The 19,597-nt window shown below is 34.0% G+C and overlaps 1 protein-coding gene across 3 annotated transcripts in view; it reads right to left on the bottom strand.

The window, feature by feature from the left end:
• CARPA (Carbonic anhydrase-related protein A) overlaps positions 1-19,597 on the bottom strand; it is a 230,181-nt gene that overhangs the window by 33,212 nt on the left and 177,372 nt on the right. For all 3 annotated transcript variants that reach the window (XR_004582812.2, XM_034337209.2, XM_034337210.2), the window contains exon 5: positions 1,637-1,732. Coding sequence is in view for 2 of the 3 variants with exons in the window: in XM_034337209.2 (XP_034193100.1) it covers positions 1,637-1,732 (96 nt within the window). In the remaining variant the exon portion in view is untranslated. The remainder of the gene's footprint in view (positions 1-1,636; positions 1,733-19,597) is intronic.

Below are 19,597 nucleotides of genomic sequence, written 5' to 3'. Positions count from 1 at the left end.
CTCTAAAAGATTGACTATGACAGGTGTACGCGTCTGGTTTGAAATAAGGAAATTTTCGAAAACGGGAACGTAACGCACACTTGTTATTCCACGTAATAGATCTCTTCATTTCTAATGTTGGTCTGAAAATTATTTTATCGTGTGAGAGATTAAATTTTTTTTATATTAATGTTTTATTAATATGTTCAATTCCAAAGTTAGAATGACTGTGTACCAATATAGCATGCCATAATTATAACTATTTTATTTTCCAATTTAAAGTTTGAAGAAAATAGATAATATTATAAACCTTGCAAAATGATTAGACATATTTTTATATTGATTTTTCACACATTTTTTTATAGTTACCTACACAAAATGGAAACAACAGAAGGGAATTTAGAAAGTTTCGTTTCTACAAATAGTAGCATTCACAACTTTCGTAGTTTCCTTGGCTCTGATTGCTAGCGTACTATTACAGAATAATTATTTCGATCAAAAGGACAGGGCAAACACGCGATACCTTGTTCGCAAACTCGACAATAAATTTCGAAGTTACCCCAACGAAACCATCCACCGTCAACGTCAATTTCCATGGTTTCCATCCCCATTTTCGAATCCTTTTGTCCCCTATTCTTTTGGGAATCCTTATCTTGTCTCTCGAATCGTCCATTTAATTAACCTAATATTCGTCTAATTAAATTAAGCTGATTACAGCGTTTCCAAGAAACACAGTTACGTGCTACGCTTTTGTAATCTTTCTTAAATATTTCATTATTTATAGAGTCAAGAGAAATATATTTTTCATTTTTAGAAGATACATTTTCTTTGAAACGAGGTGAACGATGTTTGATTTGAAAAATATTAACGAAAATTAAGCAAATACTTTGGGATTCTGAGAATATCTCCAAACATCTCACGTCTATCCAATTCCACCGTATCGTGTGAAACTTAAGAACCTTCATCAAAGAAGAGGCGAGTACAGCAGAGAAAACTTAAAATAGCGGTCAACTTTGACCGTAACGTGCCATCAAAAATCCATTAAGAAAATTCTTTTCTTGTAGACGCGTAATCGTACACGCAATCCAGGCCACGCTCACGCAAATGGTATCAACTGAAACAACAGCTAAAAGTAGCTCGAAATACTGTGCAACTATTATACAGATTGTTTTATGGAAATATGTAACCCGTTTGCTATCAAATAACAAGCAACCCGAGAAACTACATTCTCTGTATACCCTATTTTTACGAATGTAATTTCTCATCTCATCTCATCACATCTTGTATAAAGAAAATAAGGAAATTATGAGAAAATATTTCTAAAATTATCGAATATTTTACGTTCAGTGAGTTGCAAGGTAATGATTTTTAATTTTACAAGATTTATAGTCTTTTAACACGTTAAACGTTGCAGTGAAAAAGCTATAAGTGTAATTTTTCGGAATACCATAATTTTATTTTCTAATTTGAAATTTTCTACTTGCCGCATTACAGCAATTAATATAATAGGTATTGATACTACTTCGAATTTTTTTCAATAATTTATTATGTGAATTTTCATAACGTTTAACATGATAAGGAAGATATTATGGAGTTTCTATTGATGGAAACATGTATGTATATTAATTAAGCTTTATAGTGAATATCATCGATTTACCTGAACCATCAACGAGATCGCGACCAGGCCTTGACTCTTGTGCTGCGCCTCGCTCATATTGTGATACAATTCAGCATTGAAGCCGTACACTTGTATCTGCAACAGAACATCAGAACAAAGGAGCATGAAATTATTTCCTCGTGTAATCATGTCTTGTATATCTCGGCGTGTAATTACGCCGAGAAATTTCGTCTTCGCACGAAGACATTGCTCAAATAATTATAACCTGACTATCGTTAGGTTAATCTGCATTTTGTTAAACTGAATGGTGGTCATCAGTAACCTATAGTAAATTTTAATTAACAAGAGTGAATGAATTCTTGATTTAATTTTTAAGCGAAATGGGAGTACAAGAAAACGGAAAATAATGACTATACATATATTTTCTATAATTCCATGTTAGAGAATAAAATTCTTAGATATTATTTAAAACTGACGGCAACCACAAATTACTCGAAGGAAAAAATTTTAATAATAGCATATTAGATGGATAATAATAAAAATTCTTGAGGGTATTTCGTCGATTGATACTTCCTTTCATGGCATACCACGATGCTTTATTAAGAGCTTCAATTTCGATAAAACAAAGATGCTTTCTTGTGTCTCGCATTTTTTCCTGTAAATATTCAATCGATAAGGATTCTTCTTTGCATTCCTGATACCGTGTTTTTTCCATCGTAGAAATGAAGCGTCCATTCCCTCGATAGCTTTGATGCTTTTTTTCTGTCGAGTAAATTCACGGCAACGAGATTAAGAAATCTACCGTTAAAACGACTGTAAAAAAGGGTAAAAATATATTACATCCATAAAAATTGTACGAGAGGATGATATGTAAATTTTCCAAACGTAGTGTCAATATGCTGAATTACATGACTCTTTAAAATATATGCACAGCATATTTTAAAATTTCTTTTATTTACCTACATCTATACAAACAGCTTCATTTTTCAAAACTTATTTTTCAAAAATTTTCTTCATATTATCCAACTTCAAACAAGTTTAATGAAATCATAATTACTGTTTAATTCTCTTGAAAAATCAACAGAAGAGATTTTCTTTCCAACCATCTCACATTACAACCGTTAAATTAAAACCATATTACAGTATCCATAACTTAAACGTTCAGTCAGTGCCGGAGTAAGAGAAGATCTGGAGGGGAGGGGGCTTCAGCCCTGGACCTCATTTTCCGCGGGGGAGGGGGGGCTGTTACAAACTTTTCATTTATAGTGTCAAAAATATTAAACGAATTTTGTACTGCTGTTCTTTTTCTTTTTGATTAAATGTTGTTTAATTTTTGTAAAATAAATTTCAATTTTTCAAGTGAAAACTTCTTTAGGCGCACCGCGTAAACACTTTTTGCTGGGCAGTGAATGAGTCTGATCCGTCACGGTCCGAGGTGAAATGCTCATTCGAACTAAAAACAACACTTTTTGCTGGGCAGTGAATGAGTCTGATCCGTCACGGTCCGAGGTGAAATGCTCATTCGAACTAAAAACAGACAGCTATGCGTCGTCGTTGCGGTGTTTAGTTTTGTCACTGAATGTATGTATTTGTTTTTTAATATTTAATAGTAGCGACGATGTGCATGTATAAATATTTGAATATTTCACTTTATAGATTATAAAGACGAAGAAGAATCAAAAAAGCCAGTTCGACGATGGATTGTAATGAAAAACGGAATTAGCTAATGCGCCATACAAGTTTTCACTTGGGTCGTGCGGTCTTAAGCACACACTCACTTGTTTTTAATAAAGGGGGGTCTCGAAGGTTTAATAACCTCGGGCCCCAGAGTTACGTTCAGTGCCATAAATCATCAAAGAACTCAATGACCTATGACTGAAGTTCAACCAATTAATTTATAAAAGAACGGGTATACTTCCGAAAGGCCCCATCACCCCAGGACAACCAAACTTCGGAAAATGACTAACCTAACCTAGGTTAGGGTTAGGATTAGGGTTAGGGTTAGGGTTAGGGTTAGGTTAGTCATTTTGCGTGGAAATGCGTTCTTATCAAGATAATAGGGGGTTCCCGCAGTTTTAGAATACCCTGTATATCTCGGGAACGGTTTATTTGCCAGTTCTGAAAATGGTCTCATTCGATTTCTCGTCCCTCAGTTACTATAAATCCGAAGTTTGGTTGTCCTGGGGTGATGGGGCCTTTCGGAAGCTTCCCCAAAAGAACAATCAAAGATCTTAATTTTTAACCATTGTTCTTATTTTCTTCGATCTTCTATCGGTAATGGCATTGCAATGCCACTTCTGTCGCAGCTTCAGCTTCGACGAAATGCCTACGATGCGGTGGCTCGTGCTTCAAAGACATCGCGAAGCCAGCTTGCAATACAACGAATTAGAGTGACAAAGAGGGCGAACGGAGTTGAAACGCGAGAAAAGAAGACTCAGACAGATGGCAGATTGCCGAGGATGAACGTAAATCCAGTGCCTCTGATCAAAGTACGGCCAGCACTACTTGGATAAGGAGACGATTCCTCGCGTCCTACATGCATTCTCTTCGTTGTGCCTTCTGTGTTCCATCTTTCCGTTTTTCTATGCCATTCCTTTCCACAAGCTGGTTAGAAAATCCCTGTGTATTTTAATGATTGTGTACATGACGTTAGTACAGATGTGTTTTTTATAACCTTTATGATAAGTCAGAACTAACATTTATAGATTTATGACACGTTTAGAGTCGATTAATGGCATACAAATAATAAATTTGTATTAATTAGTTCAATATAAAATCTCAAACGTTTTTTAAAGTACGGCATAGTAAGCCAGAAATAAACTTATCCCGGTTTAAGTAGTACTGATAAAATACTATGAGGTACTTAAAAAATAACTATCATATTGTAAGAGAAAAATTAAATTCAACATCTTTAAAAAAAAAGAAAGAACATAATTTACACATTTGATTGCAAAATTACAAAATAAAAAAAAAAAAGTGGAATGAACTATATCAAATGGTAGTCCTGATATTGCAACAGAGAAACAATTAAAACAAAATTGTCAAGTGACCGATGATTGAAATAAATTGAAACTCGTCGGTTGTAAATTAAATTTTATACTTTTTCCTGCGCGTCGAAAACAGCATCGAGAAGTACTGGCCAGAATCACCTGTGCGTATGTATACATATATACGTGGGGGGCATTCCAACACTCGCGTGTCGATTTAATTGAATTTTAGGTAGCCGTGTAATCGAATCCTAGGTACAACTGCGATTACGAAAGTCATTCTATGTTTAATGCACTGCGGGGAAATAGTAAATGCAATTTGGAACGTCCTGCGGTGTGGTTAATTTATTGATATCGAGAGCGTTCTGTAATTTTACTTTGGTGTTAATTATGTACGATAAAATTATCGCAAAAGCAATTCTATGTAAATCCAAAAATTTGAAAGAAGAAAAAAAGGAAAATTTCTATATTACATGAATTCAAATAACTTCTGAGCAAACGTCGATTTTTGCATTATAATAAATTTTCTCAAGATAAATAATTAAAACATAATAGCAAATGTAGATATTTAATGCTCAAATCTTTCACAAGCTATAGAAATATTAAAAATGTCAATATTATTAATAAAAATGTCTATTATCTACAGTATAGCGTGAGATAGTGAAAAAGTTATAATAATTATAAAAATGGCACTTGATTCAATCCAAGACCAATATGTCCCAGAAATTCGAAATTCAGTCACAGCTAAGAGAAATGCAACCATTGGATACTTCTTTTGCCATCTGCCTCTTATCCTCGGCCTACTCTTGGTCCCCCTTGTGCTTTATCGGCTACTTTGCCAGCACTACAGCATAATCATGGTTGGAAATCCGCAAGCGTATCAGGCCTTAAATACTTCTGTCGATCGCTTTGAAGAGCAAAGGGACTATATGCTGCGTGTGTATGTATACACATCTCTTCTTCGAGTCTTTTGGAAACGGCTGGTTCAGCGATTTCAACGGCGACGAGAATGTTACTTTGCGGTTCAATAGCTCCTTTATGGGAACGTCTGACACTGTTCGCAGACTTTGTGGTGATTTTCCTCTTCATGAAATATTGTTTTCTAGTCGTTGAATTTTATGATAATCGGTTATATATTAACAATTGCAATATGTAAGTACTTGTGCTTTCGAAAACATATTATAATCTACAGATACTTGATTCTGATGGTAATTAATTATTGGTCATTGTATTACTACATTGTTTTTAAAATAATAATATATAAGTTATACCAGAGCCTTCTGTACTGTAATATAGATCGTGTTAAGAGTTATGCGGCCATGATTTCAGACATACTGTTATGGTGTTTCTCATGGGTTCAAGCATGGTTCTCGGGACGGTGACATGGGTCACGCCATGAGTTATGGTACAATGACTTGCATCGCACCATATTCCGTTATGTAGTATTTTGGATTACACCATAAGTTACGGTGTGATGATTTCAACAATCACATGAGTTATACCGTCATAATTTGAACTGCGTTATGGGTTTACATACGACTCATATTCCACCATCAAACAAACCTATATTTCACATCAATTATTTTTGAAATATTTTACTTTTTCAATAAATAACCCAAAATCGTCTCTCGGTCCTTGCCAAGTACATTTTCTATGAAATTTTCATCGTTTTCCCTTGGAAATTCGCGACGGGTAGGTTTGAAGGATAATTCGCGTGTTAGAAACGACGCGGCGCGACGTTCCTGTGGCCTATGGGCATGCCATATCCGGATTTCATGTACAATGCTGTATTCCAGCGTGATAGATATACAGCTGTAATCCCTCGCAGCCTCACCTCTCTTCATAGTTATAGTAGCTATATTAACTCGCGAGCATGCTGCGTGCATCAGTACGTCTGCATCCTACGCGTCTACCTGAGACCCAACAATGCGTGTAGAACACTTCAGGGTACCCGTCTGCATTAATATGTAGATGCACGTGAACGTGTACCCCTTGACAATTCGACATTCATATGTAGATGCGTTTGGTAGATCAATCTAACCGAAGAAAAAATTAAGAACGGTGTATTCCATTATTAGTTGGGATAAACTTCCGAAAAGGGCATACCTCCGATTTGTTTTATACTTTGGCTTCTTACGTATTTTGACGTGCTGATTGCGAATATGATAGTGAAAATTGGCGCCAATTTTATTGTAATGGCGGAAACCATGAAAAAACCATAAAAAACATAGTTTTTTCCATTCATTTCCGTAAATAATAGTCGTTTTGAAAAATACTTTAAATAAAAGTTATAGGTTTTATCGAAATACATATTTTATGTCCTATTGATTTCTGTCATAAAGACAATAGTTTTTGAGAAAAACGATATTAAATGTTCAAAACTTCATACAGGGTGTTCGACAACAGGTGTGCAAAATTTTAAGGGTTGATTCTAAGGATCAAAATAAGACGAAAATCAAGAATAACGAAATAGCGTTTGCGGCTTTGTATTCCAGTAATTAACGTTTAAAAATTCGAGTAAAAAGCGCCTGAAACCTGCACTCCGCCCTGCATCGACGACTGAACGTCAGGTCAGCAGGGGAAGGTACAGTCATAACCAAGAAGAGAAAGCCGAATGCTGCAGTACCGAAAAACAGAATAGCACGAGTTAAGTTTCTACTATTCAATGATTCTTGGTTATGACTGTACTCACCCCTGCTGACCTGACATTCAGTCGTCGGTGTTGGGTGGATTACAGGTTTCAGGCGCTTTTTACTCGAACTTTTAAACGTTAATTACTGGAACACAAAGCAGCAAACGCTATTTCGTTATTCTTGATTTTCGTCTTATTTTGACCCCTAGAATCACCCCTTAAAATTTTGCCTACCTGTTGTCGAACACTCTATATAATTCATCCAACACAAATAAAGTTTTATTGTTAATTTCATTAGCTAATACTAGAAAGGGATACAGCAAAGCTCCTCCCTCGGCCACGTGTTTTCTGTATCATTGGACTTTTAACTTTCCACGCGTAGCGAGATCCACTCTTTGTGGGAAGCTTCATCCCCAAAACGAATAACCTAACCAAACCAAACCTTACATTACCTTACCTAACCTACCCTAAACTTAAACTTAAACATTAAGTTATAAGGAAAAGTTACTCAGGATCATGTCCCCGATAGCATATGTAAAGGACATTAAAATCGAGGGTGGCTCCGTATAAGTGAATAATTACCTATCAGTTTTCTTAGAAACTATTATCTTTATGACAAAAATGAATAGGACATAAAATGTGCATTTTGATGAAGTCTACAACTTTCATCTGAAGTATTTTTCAAAATTCTAATTATTTACGGAAGTAAAGAAAACAAACTATGATTTTTATGGTGTTTTCATGGTTTTCGCCATGAAAATAAAATTTGCGCCAATTCTCAGTATCATATTTATAATGAGCACGTCATAATACGTAAGAATCCAGAGTATAAAAGAAAACGGAGGTATGTCCTTTTCGGAAGTACACCCATTAGTTGCAACATTTTGTCATTTTATATTATGGTAATTAATGAGTGCCAATGATTATGCTAAAAAATATATTGTAGAGTATACTAATGCTTCATATAACATAAAAATAATTTTCACTCGATACTTATTTAAAATTTTATCATTTTATTTATATTTATTAATTACTCATTGCCCATGGTAATGTTAAAAAATATATTGTGAAATATACTTGTGTTTCATACAATTTCTAAGCAATCTTTAATCATAATTTATTTAATCTCCTTAAACAAACAACATACTGAAAATGACTACGATGTTTCTCTAACAAAAATCCTTCAACAGATGCTTCCCAGAAAAGTTAAAAAACAATTCTATCGCGATTTCTTCAGGTGAAGTGATAGAAAAAGATTAATTAAAATAAAAGCATTTTTGCCAAGGACTTGCAAGCAAGGCAGAAGTTCTTGTTCCGCAAATTCAAAGTAAACTGGCTCGGCTTGGCCGGAAAAAATCGACGCGTTCTCGAGTTGACGGCCTTTTAACGCCGACCGGAAGTAGGAGTGCCACTCCCGACAACAGACAATTGCAACGCGACGAGAGTCGTTCAACTATAAACGACCACTACAATTACGAGGGGAACGTGAACGCCACAGCAGTCCCTCTTTCTCTCTTGACTGGTTAACGTTCTGAGAGGGAATAATTAAGCAAATTTGCGCCACCATTTCTGATTTAACTTGTACAGTAACGCGTGGCAAATTTTTCCCCCTTCTCACCCCTTCGTCGCGTGTTTCGTGAAGAAACTTCAACGATCGTTATCCGATTGTATCGAATGATTTTGGGTGCGTTGTCTTTTGAAAATTAATACTTTTTATTTTGCGTCGAATATTTGAAAGTAAAAAAAAAAATTGCATGTGAGCCTTCAAATTTTTTTTTTAAATTTCTAGTGCTGTGCGGGTCTCTGATAGGGTGGCATCTCGAAAGTTTTCAGAACCCGAAATTCAATTACATTTAAATTATTGGGGAGACCGGGGACAAAAGTAACATTTTTCATGTTTGACTTTATTACCAGTGAGTGTTAAGAGTGAATTTGAAAAAAGTTATACCTACATGTAGCCCATATATTCCTCTATAAATGCACACTAGTTCAAGTTCCATATAAGCAATATATTAGGCAGCCATGAACGTTGTCCGTAAACATGACAAGTGTTACTTTCGTCCTGGTGTTCAGGACGAAAGTAACACTACGAATAGGGACATAAGGAATTAGATACCAATGCAACACATGTTATGCAAAGTTTTATCTTTATTGGAACAATCAATATAGCCTCTGAATAAATTATACATATAATATTATAGGAACTTTGTTAATTTGTTATCAAAACTTATCCCAAAGACAAGTTTTAACTTTTAACAGCTTACATAAAACATGGTTATAAAGTCTACAAACAACTTATGAAATACCATTATGGCACAGATAAGTCTGCTCACCTTCAATACAGTCTTTATGAGACCAACCCTTACATTTCATGCGCTAAAACGTGTTTCTTTTGTTCCCAACCACGTTTTTTAAGTTTGAAAATTAATAATTTGGAAAGTATATCGACGGTATCTAAATCAAAGATCTGGTTAGGTTAATGCACTATTTAAGAATACATAGACACCTGTTTGCCTCAGAATCTTGGCATTGCCTATCATTTATTACAAAAAACTTGAAAGGAGAAAAACTTACTTGGTGGCTATCAAATCACAAAGGTTAGGTTAACAAAAGCAGTTCAGGCGGTAACCCGGCGTCGACTGACTATAAAGGGAGGGGGTATGACTGTGTCTCCCACTATAGTGATAAATCTTCCTGAGGACATTATGTACATGTGGACTGAGGGGTGGTTGTTACTTTCTTAACGTGTTACTTTTGTCCCCAGTCACCCCTACACTATAAAAGTTTTTAAAGTAAGTTTGGAAAATCATGCCCCGAACTGACGATGAGTTTTAGCTTTCGAGACGAATTTGGATACCGAGGCGGGTTTGAGTCCCAAGTTGATATTTCGAGTACTGAAATGACGGGTATCCGAACAAATTTATTTGCTGGATGAACTGTCAGGGTCCTGCCTGTTGTTATATTGTGATATAATGTTGGTACCACTTGTAAGAGTGAATTTTGGCAGCACTGTCTAAAAAACCGTTAATACTATAAGAAACACATGTGCAATAAAAACGATACCTGAAAATACGTGTCAAGATTCTTTCTAAAATCCATATTTAAAACTATCGCTGCCCGACACCATCCGACTCGAAGCTTGAATGTTTGCCCACCTCCAGTAAATTCTAATACAAATTTAAATCCAAATTTGATTACTTCACAAATATTACTTTTTTAAAACAATTAAATATAAATTATTGAAAGCCCTTCAACAACCCTTAGTTTTATAAATTATAATCCTAATTTAGTTGGAATTTGTTCTACTTAATTCTGTAGGAAAATTCTCAAAATTCTTCGCTAAAAACAATTTCGTAATATTTCATCAGAATTCGATGACACGATTTTATCCGCTAATAATCTCGCAGTATTCGGTTACTTTCAACCAAACTAACCTCCACCCCTTACGTTATTACCCGCATTTGCATCGGAAAGATTAAACCGTAAAGTTAAATTACATAGAGAGAATGAGCAAGAGAGACAGAGTGTAGTGAAATTAGAATACCCTCTCGATAACGGGTTCGCACGCGATAACGCATACAACCGGCTGATGAATTGCTTCCCATACCTTTATCTATACATAGATGATACCTTTCTACAAATCGTTGATTATTCGACAAACCATTTCCATGCACACAGGAATCATCTGGTCAGCCTCTGTTCATTCGTGAAGTATCGCCAGTAATTTATGCAACTGACTGGATGAAGCACACGCTGATTTCATGTTACAATTTCGCTAAATCTTTTGGGAGGAATTCATTGGAGCATCAAATGAAATCGTGTAACAGTAAATAACCATGGGAATAGGATTAATTTTCTAATTTTGATGAAAACTAATAAAATAACACTGGCAAATTCAATGTGTTTTAAAAATTGCAAAATGAAAGAAATTTACACGTTTTCCTTGTTTGAGGAAAAATTCTTTAGATATAATATGAATTAATATTATAATACAGTTTGAGGATTTCTAAGTAATCGTGAATGGCAGCTGAACTAACTTCGTTTAGAAATTAAACCAATTATGTCTGTCAATTTGCGCCCTCCTCGGTACCATAATAATAGCACTCGAATCTGGTCGCACGCTGTTTGACCATTACGTGGCATACCGGCTGTCATGCTTCTCGCAAATACCTACGCCCATCAAAAGGGTCCTCAGGAGCCCGCAGCGCCGATTTCCATGGGCATTGATCTATACCGACTCGGTGCTAGTATTAACCGATCAATTGGGCACCCTAGATTTTGGACCTGTGCTCGGGATTAATCACTATCGCGATAACCTCCTTTGTCGTTCGTAAATTTACTATGAATACGCGTATACTACGATTCGGAAGACAAAGATCTTTTATTTAGTTAACGGAAAGTAGGAAAATTTCTTTATTAATATTTTCAATAGAATTACTTAAAAAATTGAGAGTCACATTATTGTTGAATAATTTAATGTTGGAAGGTAACTAAAAGCGGCACTCTTGCGCCATCTGTAATCTAGTTTCTTTTAATTTTCATGTATGTGCGTTCTTACTAAAATAAAGTTTATGGTGTTGTGTCGCATCGTTCTGTACAATGTGCTTTCCCTTTCATGTATTCTTTTTCACACTTAATATATAACAATTTCTTTACTGAAAAAATGATATTAATATATTCATATCCTAATTTTGAAAAATATCATTTCTTGCACTTAATTATTTATAGATTATTTATTCTAGGAAGAATGCGTGGTAACTTTCTTTTTCTTTCTTCTTATATTAGATTACATGGACCACATCATCGTGGAACTATCGAAAATATCTTGGATAATATTGAATTATTTCATACGAGGGCGAAGAAAGACGCCAGGCTAAGATTACTTCAAAAGAGACGGAATTTAACGGGAAAGTCGAGTTCCTTGAAGCGTCTTGAGCCAAGGATTTCGCGTGTCTGATGGAATTTCCTCGAGAATAGCCATGGAAGCTTTTCATTCGCACCAGACCATACACAGAATCAGGCCTGGCTTCGAGTTCTTTGACCTACTTGAGACTTTTTCGGATTCGACACAACTCGCCTCGCTAGGATACACATGACACCGCGAAAAACCCGAACGGGGAGCTATTTTCCAGCGAAAAATGTTATCATGACAAAGAAAGGTTGCTTTTCTTGTTACACGCATCTCCGTGAGTTCTGACAAGCCTTACAGAAAAAAAAAAAAATAAAATAAATCCATAGAGTTTTTGTCAATCCTATTTTCTTTTTGGATTTTTGACTTTTATAGATTTTTAAAAATTATTACAGTTTTAAATGAAATAACATTATCATTACTATAGTATATTAATTACTATATTAATCCTTGAACAAACTTACAAAACATATATAAAAATATTAACTTGAACTTGAACTTAAAGAGTATTTTTGGGAAAGATGGAGTAGTTTTTTAAAGACTGAATTTCGACTATAATTAAATGAAGAAAATGCACTTGTAAACGAACTTATAACAACCATGCTCAATAATATTAAAATTACAATAGGGTTTTAAGAAAATAAACATTTTGATAATTGCAACAATGGTCCAACTTCACACACATTATGGGTTAGATAGACGTCATAATCAACACATTGTATCTAATCATCTATTTTATTCGTTCCAAAAAGAGCATGTAGGTACATTAACAATCCAGTTCATTTACATTTTTTAAGAGCATTGTTGCACTTGTCCAAAAATTGAGCTTATAGAAAAATAGACATTCCTACATTATTCAACATTCTCTCTTTTTGACTGTTTTCTATTTTAAACTACACTCGAATTGCGAATTGTCCCAATTATACATATAGGTAACAACTCACTCTATAGTGTTCCAAGGAACTCATTTTTAAGAGTTAGATTACCCAGTTTAGCGTCATTTACGTTATGCAATATACACCAGCCTATAGGTTATATAATTAAAAATACTTCAAATTCGTATACCATGTAATCAAATTTAATATCACAAAGACGAAATTTTACGTCAGAAATTTTCAGATCCAACTAAAATTAAAAGGATAAATTACTTATGTTTTATGTAAACACGATACAATTAAACAAACTGCTAGTAGAAAGTACAACACATAAAACTGAAATAAGATAACGATTGTGAAATTTAACGAATGGTACAAAAGTTATAGAGGTGATCCATCTACACAATATTTGTTAATTTTGCAAATTATGCAACTATCCGATTTTCTTTTTGTACGATCTCTATTCCATAGAATTTATTTTACAAAAATTAATTAATAAACTACAACTTTCACAAAATGTTATTTGAAATCATATTAACGTTGTTCACACCCACTGTACATATATGGGTATTTAAGTATAGTAGCAGGGTCATAGATTAATTTCCATGAAAGCCGAAATGCATGGTTATCAGTGTCGTATCATTTCCAGCTATTCCCAGTAACCGGAAGCCAAAATTTGCTTTCTACCATTCTTGTTTACAGTCTCGCATAAATTGGCCGTAGCTGTGGCCAATCTCCATACAACTGTGTTCTGTTTATATCGGTTACACCGATTATCAGCTTTGTTTGTTTAAAATCGTGACCGTTGGTGGATCGAAAATTTGCCGATTGAAAATGGAAAAAATTCACACTAATTTTTTAAAGTTCAAAAAGCTACAGTTTTTTAAATTATACTAAAAATTATTATTAATCAAATTTCGAAGATTCCTTTCCACGACTACAATATTAAAAAATAAAGATCAGTAGGGTAATTTAAAAATAAGTAACAAATGCCCGAAAATGAACTCTTTCATGGTGTTTCATGGTTATAAAAGGAAATGGATAGCAGGAGAAAGGTGGTGCAGCAACTTCGTTCCCCAAGGATGAGAAGGAGACGCGGCGCGGCGGGTCACGGAGAGACGAAAGGTATGTTTGAAAGCCCTACAGAAGGACAAGGGGATTCCCAGAGCCACGCCACTCGAGCCGGTCTGAACCATTACCGGCATGTTTGAGCGACGAGCCGCTTTGATGCCGAAAGCCTACTCGAGAAGGAGCTGATGGAGTAGCTCAAGTGGCTCCTCCAACGGTTCATGCCTGTCCCACCACCTGAACCGAATGTCCGCACGGCCTGCCAGGCTGGTTCACGAATTTATGGGCCAACCCTTGGGGCTAAATTGCCCTCGCCTAGCACCTCGTATTGTTGTCTATTAATTATTGATCGAGAAACATGCTTCGTCGATGTCTAGGCGATGATGGCTACTATAGCCTACGAGTAATTTATCATCGAACCTATCTTTTTCTCTGTACACGCGTAGCTGCTTGCTAAATTTTCAAATCTGATTACGCAAACCTCCCTTAAAAGAAAAAGAAGTAAACATCTAGGATTTCAGTCTTGTATTTCATTAATTAACGTAGCAGCAACGCAATGTCTAATTTCGTCGAAATGTCACAAGCCACACATCTACAATATTTCGTATTGGAGATGACTTGGAAAATTGGTGTAGCACATTATTCAAATTCTTCGTTCGTGAAAATAAAACAAATGATTACCTTGTGTCTATCTCATGAAGACGAACAATTAAAAGCGACGCGAACAATTATTTCAATGACATTCATAAGTAAGTGTTCAATTCCGTAATGCTAGAAATGTTAATCGTGATCTTTTTTGATCGAATTCGTCTTTTGGGGAATTTTCATTTACCTCGCGTTACATCGTCGACCAATGAAACTGTCCACGATTGGATTTTCATTTGCCCCTTTTCTCTTCGAATTCGAACGACGATCGATGCATGGATACGCATACCAGTCTGGTCAAATAAAAATGCAAATCGCATGGACAGTTTACGTTTTACGGAAACAAGGCAATTCCTTTCCGGATTAAAATTTTATTTGCGATTTAAACGGCGACGTTCATCCACGTTTTTTCAAAAAGGAAAAATATAATTCTATTTTTAGAAAGGGTACTTCCAATTTTCTTATTTTAAAGGAGTTCTTCAATTCTTCAAACTTCCTATAACTTGTTTTTTTTCTCTTTTTTTTTTTACTGTCATATACCTAATTTGTAGTCAACGTGTTAATGATATACTTTTAATTCAAAGAACTGAATCATATAAAATTATGCTTATAAGTCATCTTTTGTAAAACAGCTGTCAAGTGCCCATGAAAATTCAAACGTCACCCAAATACGGGTTAAAGTATTAAGCGACGATCCTCTCCGTGAAATATTAAGGAATTCCAATGGAATCATTTTCTCGCAGGATAATATCCCTGTTTCCGCTGGAATTCGACGGAGAATTCGATATTAATTTGATCGAGATGGATGGTGCACGACAGACTGAACGATTTCTCGCTTGACACTAAGCCTGTAATTTTAATTCTTTATTACTTGTCAGATAATTGACTTACAACATTATTGCTATTAAATATGTTTAAAAAATAGCTTAAAGTTACAAATGTATGTATTTCGTTTAAGATGCTGTTTCATTCAACAATTTTTATAATTTATAATTATTCCAGTCATTTAGGTTTAGCATAAGATTATTATTTATCCCTCGGACGGCGAACTATGGAGAGAGTTACAATTCATGTGACGTACAATTGTACTCGTACAACTGTGAAAATGATGAATCTACTTTAAGGTTTCAGTAACAGATAACAATTGCAATTAATTTTATAACAATCAAATAAATTAAACACCTTCATTAACGTTTCGTAGAATTTCTGTTTGATTTTATAATTATCGCAACCTTTCTCAGCGATGAGTTTATTAAATTAGATGTTATACGTGATGGAATCTTGTTAATATTAATTAATAGACCATCATTTTAGATCGTTCATGTTTACAAATACTTTCTGTGTTAATTCTAGCATCTTTCAACAAATTTTATTTCATCACATTCATCAACCCACTTTGCATTCCTGTCATTTCCTCGTTACCCTTCGAAACTAATTACAGTTGGCTCTAATTAAAACCCAAATATCAATTTACAACCTCTATTATGTCGTTACCATTTAATTACTTTTGATCAATAAATTTGATCTGCTACTATACAAATTTTATTATGTTTCGCTTCTCATTTTACAGATTTTATTTCATCACATGCGACTACTTTCCATACCTGATTATTTCTCCTCATTTTCATAACTAATTATCATCACATTAAACAACAAACTGAAATATTTAAATCATTGATGAGCAACTTGTAACATGTGAGTTGTGCCGGATCAATGAGATTTAAGGGGGGCTGTAGTCCCGCACCCCGTTTTAAGACTTTCATTAACTATGTATGTCAAAAAATTCTACAGCTTCGAATCTACTATAATCTTGCAAATTTTTGACTCAACTGCTATTGTAAAAATAAATCCGCTCGTTTCAATTTTGATAAATCTTCGTCATATGATGATTATTTAATGATTTATCATAATTGTGATTTGATGATCGAATAATTTTTCATAATAATGGTTTAATGATTTTTTCATAATGATGATTTAACGATTTTTCATCATTCAATGACGACAATTCAAAAAATTTCAAATTTTGAAATTCACTATAATTTTGTAAAATTTGGATCATTTTGCTATTATGAAACTGAATCCTCTTCATTTAAATTTTTTAAATCATTAAATTATTAATATATATTTCCCAAAATAATCCTTTGCAGATTATTATTTTTCTTTACAACTGAATGCCATTTAATTTCAATTTTTGAAGCAAGTTTTAAGTAACCACGACGGCCCTTAAAGATTTTTAGCCTCGAGCCTTAAGAATCTTAATCTCGCTCTTGTCTGGAGGCCACATATTGCTGCAATTGTTTATACAATTCTTTTTTAAGGATTATAATCCTTAAAACAATCCTATTATATTTACCATAATATGTGAAAATCATAAAATAATGCAATAATCCATACAGATCATTAAATTGTAAACTGACTCATTGTAGTTGACTCATTGTAAAATAGTTTTGATACCAAAAGAAAAGAAATTTAAAAAAAAAGGAAAACTTTAATCTTCACGAAATGAAGAACAATTTATAGAGAAAAAAAAGTGCTTTTTTCTGAGGCAAACATTCTAATTAAAATGAAAATCATGGACGATGCCTGTCACGCACGATGTTCTTTCTCAGCCCGTTGACGTCCACGAAAAGTGGGTCGCGTGTGGAGAGGGTTTGCTTGCCGGAAGGATGAACAGGCCGCAGTTAATTGGGTCATCGTCACGTCGCGTTTAACGAATGTTTAATTTGTCTCGTTAGGAAGCCGGCCCGTGATTAATTTTGATTAACTACGTCGTCGTCGTCGTTGGACCCGCCAACCGGCGTTCTCGTTATGCTCTTAACCTTGTCCATGATTCGCTGATGAACCTTGTCAACTCTCTGTTAATGGATTTTCATAATTATCTTTGGACCTCTTCGTTTCTCGTGTTATTGATAAAGTGTCTATTATTTCATAATAAAATTCATACATAAAGAAAAGAATCTTTAATTCAAAACATTGAAAAATATTTTACATTTTTTCAAAACGATTCAGTTTATAATTGCATCATTAATAATTTAGCAATATTAATAATATTTCAATGAGCTGAACTTTATTTTGCACGTGTTAGGTTAACTTTTTTTTGGCAGTAAATTAATGCACGTTTTCGCGGACCAATCAGATCATAGATACAAGTCGGGATGACGTCAAACCAAAACAGTCAAAAGTAAAATCAAAATGTTCAGTTTTATTATACATATGCGTAACTTTTAAACGGATGAAATCCTAGAATAAAAAACTATATTCTTAAATTTTTCTAGTCTAATACTATTAAAATATATAAAAAAGACAATAATTTGATGTGCCTCAATGTAAAATTTAATCTTTCAATTTTGGTAATAATATAGGGGGAAGTTGCCGAAATCGTACCACTTAAGATATTATGCATAATATGAAGCTCTGGTATGTCTGTTGAAGAATTTAGCTGAGCAATTTTATAAAATATCATTTAAATAACCTGTGGACAACGTTAACTGCATTTTGAAAGCAGTTGTTAGTCTTACACGCATTAGTAAAAAAATGATACAAAGGTACGATTTTGGCAACCGGTATCCTAAATCGTACTGGTTGATTTCCAACATCCTATCTCTGAGTTATAAATAATAAATTGATTTTATTTAACATTGAGGACAATAATAACATTTTGTGCTTTTGACAGACCTGCACAGGCCTCATGTACCCTTAAACATTGTATTATATTTTCAAGTTGAACTTCTTCATACAAACTGCAGAACCACTCCTCTTCATTAAGCGATACAGAAATATTTGCAGATGCACTAGTTGAAGACGTGTGTTTTATTATAGCCTTATTCATGTTATTTGCACTTCACTGTCCGTACTTTCTTTTTGACATAACTATAACCTAAAAAAAATATCTAAAATATTGATCAATTGTTTAACTCGTACTGGTACGATTTGGGAAACTACGCCGCAGTACGATTTAGGCTACACGCCGGCTCTTTTATAATTTTATTTTATTTAATTTATAAGTAAGTTTTAACATGATTTGAAAATTGGCGCATGCACATAAAAACGTAGGCTTATATTTGTGTAAAAATAAATATCATTAAATTATTTTTAAAAGAGACAGCGCAAGCGCAATATGATTAAAATTTTACATTAGGCTGATCTGCTTTCTCAAATTTGTTAGAACAGCTACTGTAATTGATTTTGATACGCTATTTAAGGTTTTATAGGAATATATATGTCTTAGCTTATAAAAGATGTTGCTAGCTGGTACCGCCATTCAACATTAAGCAAAATTTGAATGTGGTACGATTTAGGAGACTAGTACGATATCGGCAACTTCCCCCTACTCCCTGGATATCGCTGAACAAAATGATAATGTAGAAAAGAAAGCTCCATATGCAGAATGTTCACAAACAGATGGGATAAATTTCAGTTCTTTAACTAGAACTACCAAACCACTAAAAATAACTGGTTTTAAATTTCGGATTTTAAGTTATAAATTTTATTGAGGTATTTTTGTTGAAATGTATATTGGCTATTGTCGAGGTAAAGAATGAATGTATATATTAAATTATGTTTCATTCCTTATCTACTTAATTTTCTACATTATTTTCAACTTAAAAATAAGTGTGAATTAACTGTCGGTAGTTCTAGTATTAAAAATACCTAATTTGAAATGACCGAGAGGATTAATTGTAAAAATTATACGATTAAATGTGATTGATTGTTAAAAATTCAAGTTAAAAATCTATCAGATATTATATTTTGAGGGACAAAATGATGTAAATGGCACAGAGTCGTGCCTGTAAATTTTATATTTCGTTTGACGAATAGGTTTGACGTAAGGTCACAAAAAATGATCCTTGTCGAAACGAGCTCGCGTTAATATCTATATGTATT

This window comes from Osmia lignaria, chromosome 13 (genome assembly GCF_051020975.1).
Source record: "Osmia lignaria lignaria isolate PbOS001 chromosome 13, iyOsmLign1, whole genome shotgun sequence".
Taxonomy (NCBI): Eukaryota; Metazoa; Arthropoda; class Insecta; order Hymenoptera; family Megachilidae; genus Osmia; species Osmia lignaria.
The sequence above is the reverse complement of the archived record's forward strand: the minus strand, read 5'-3'. Positions and strand labels throughout refer to the sequence as shown.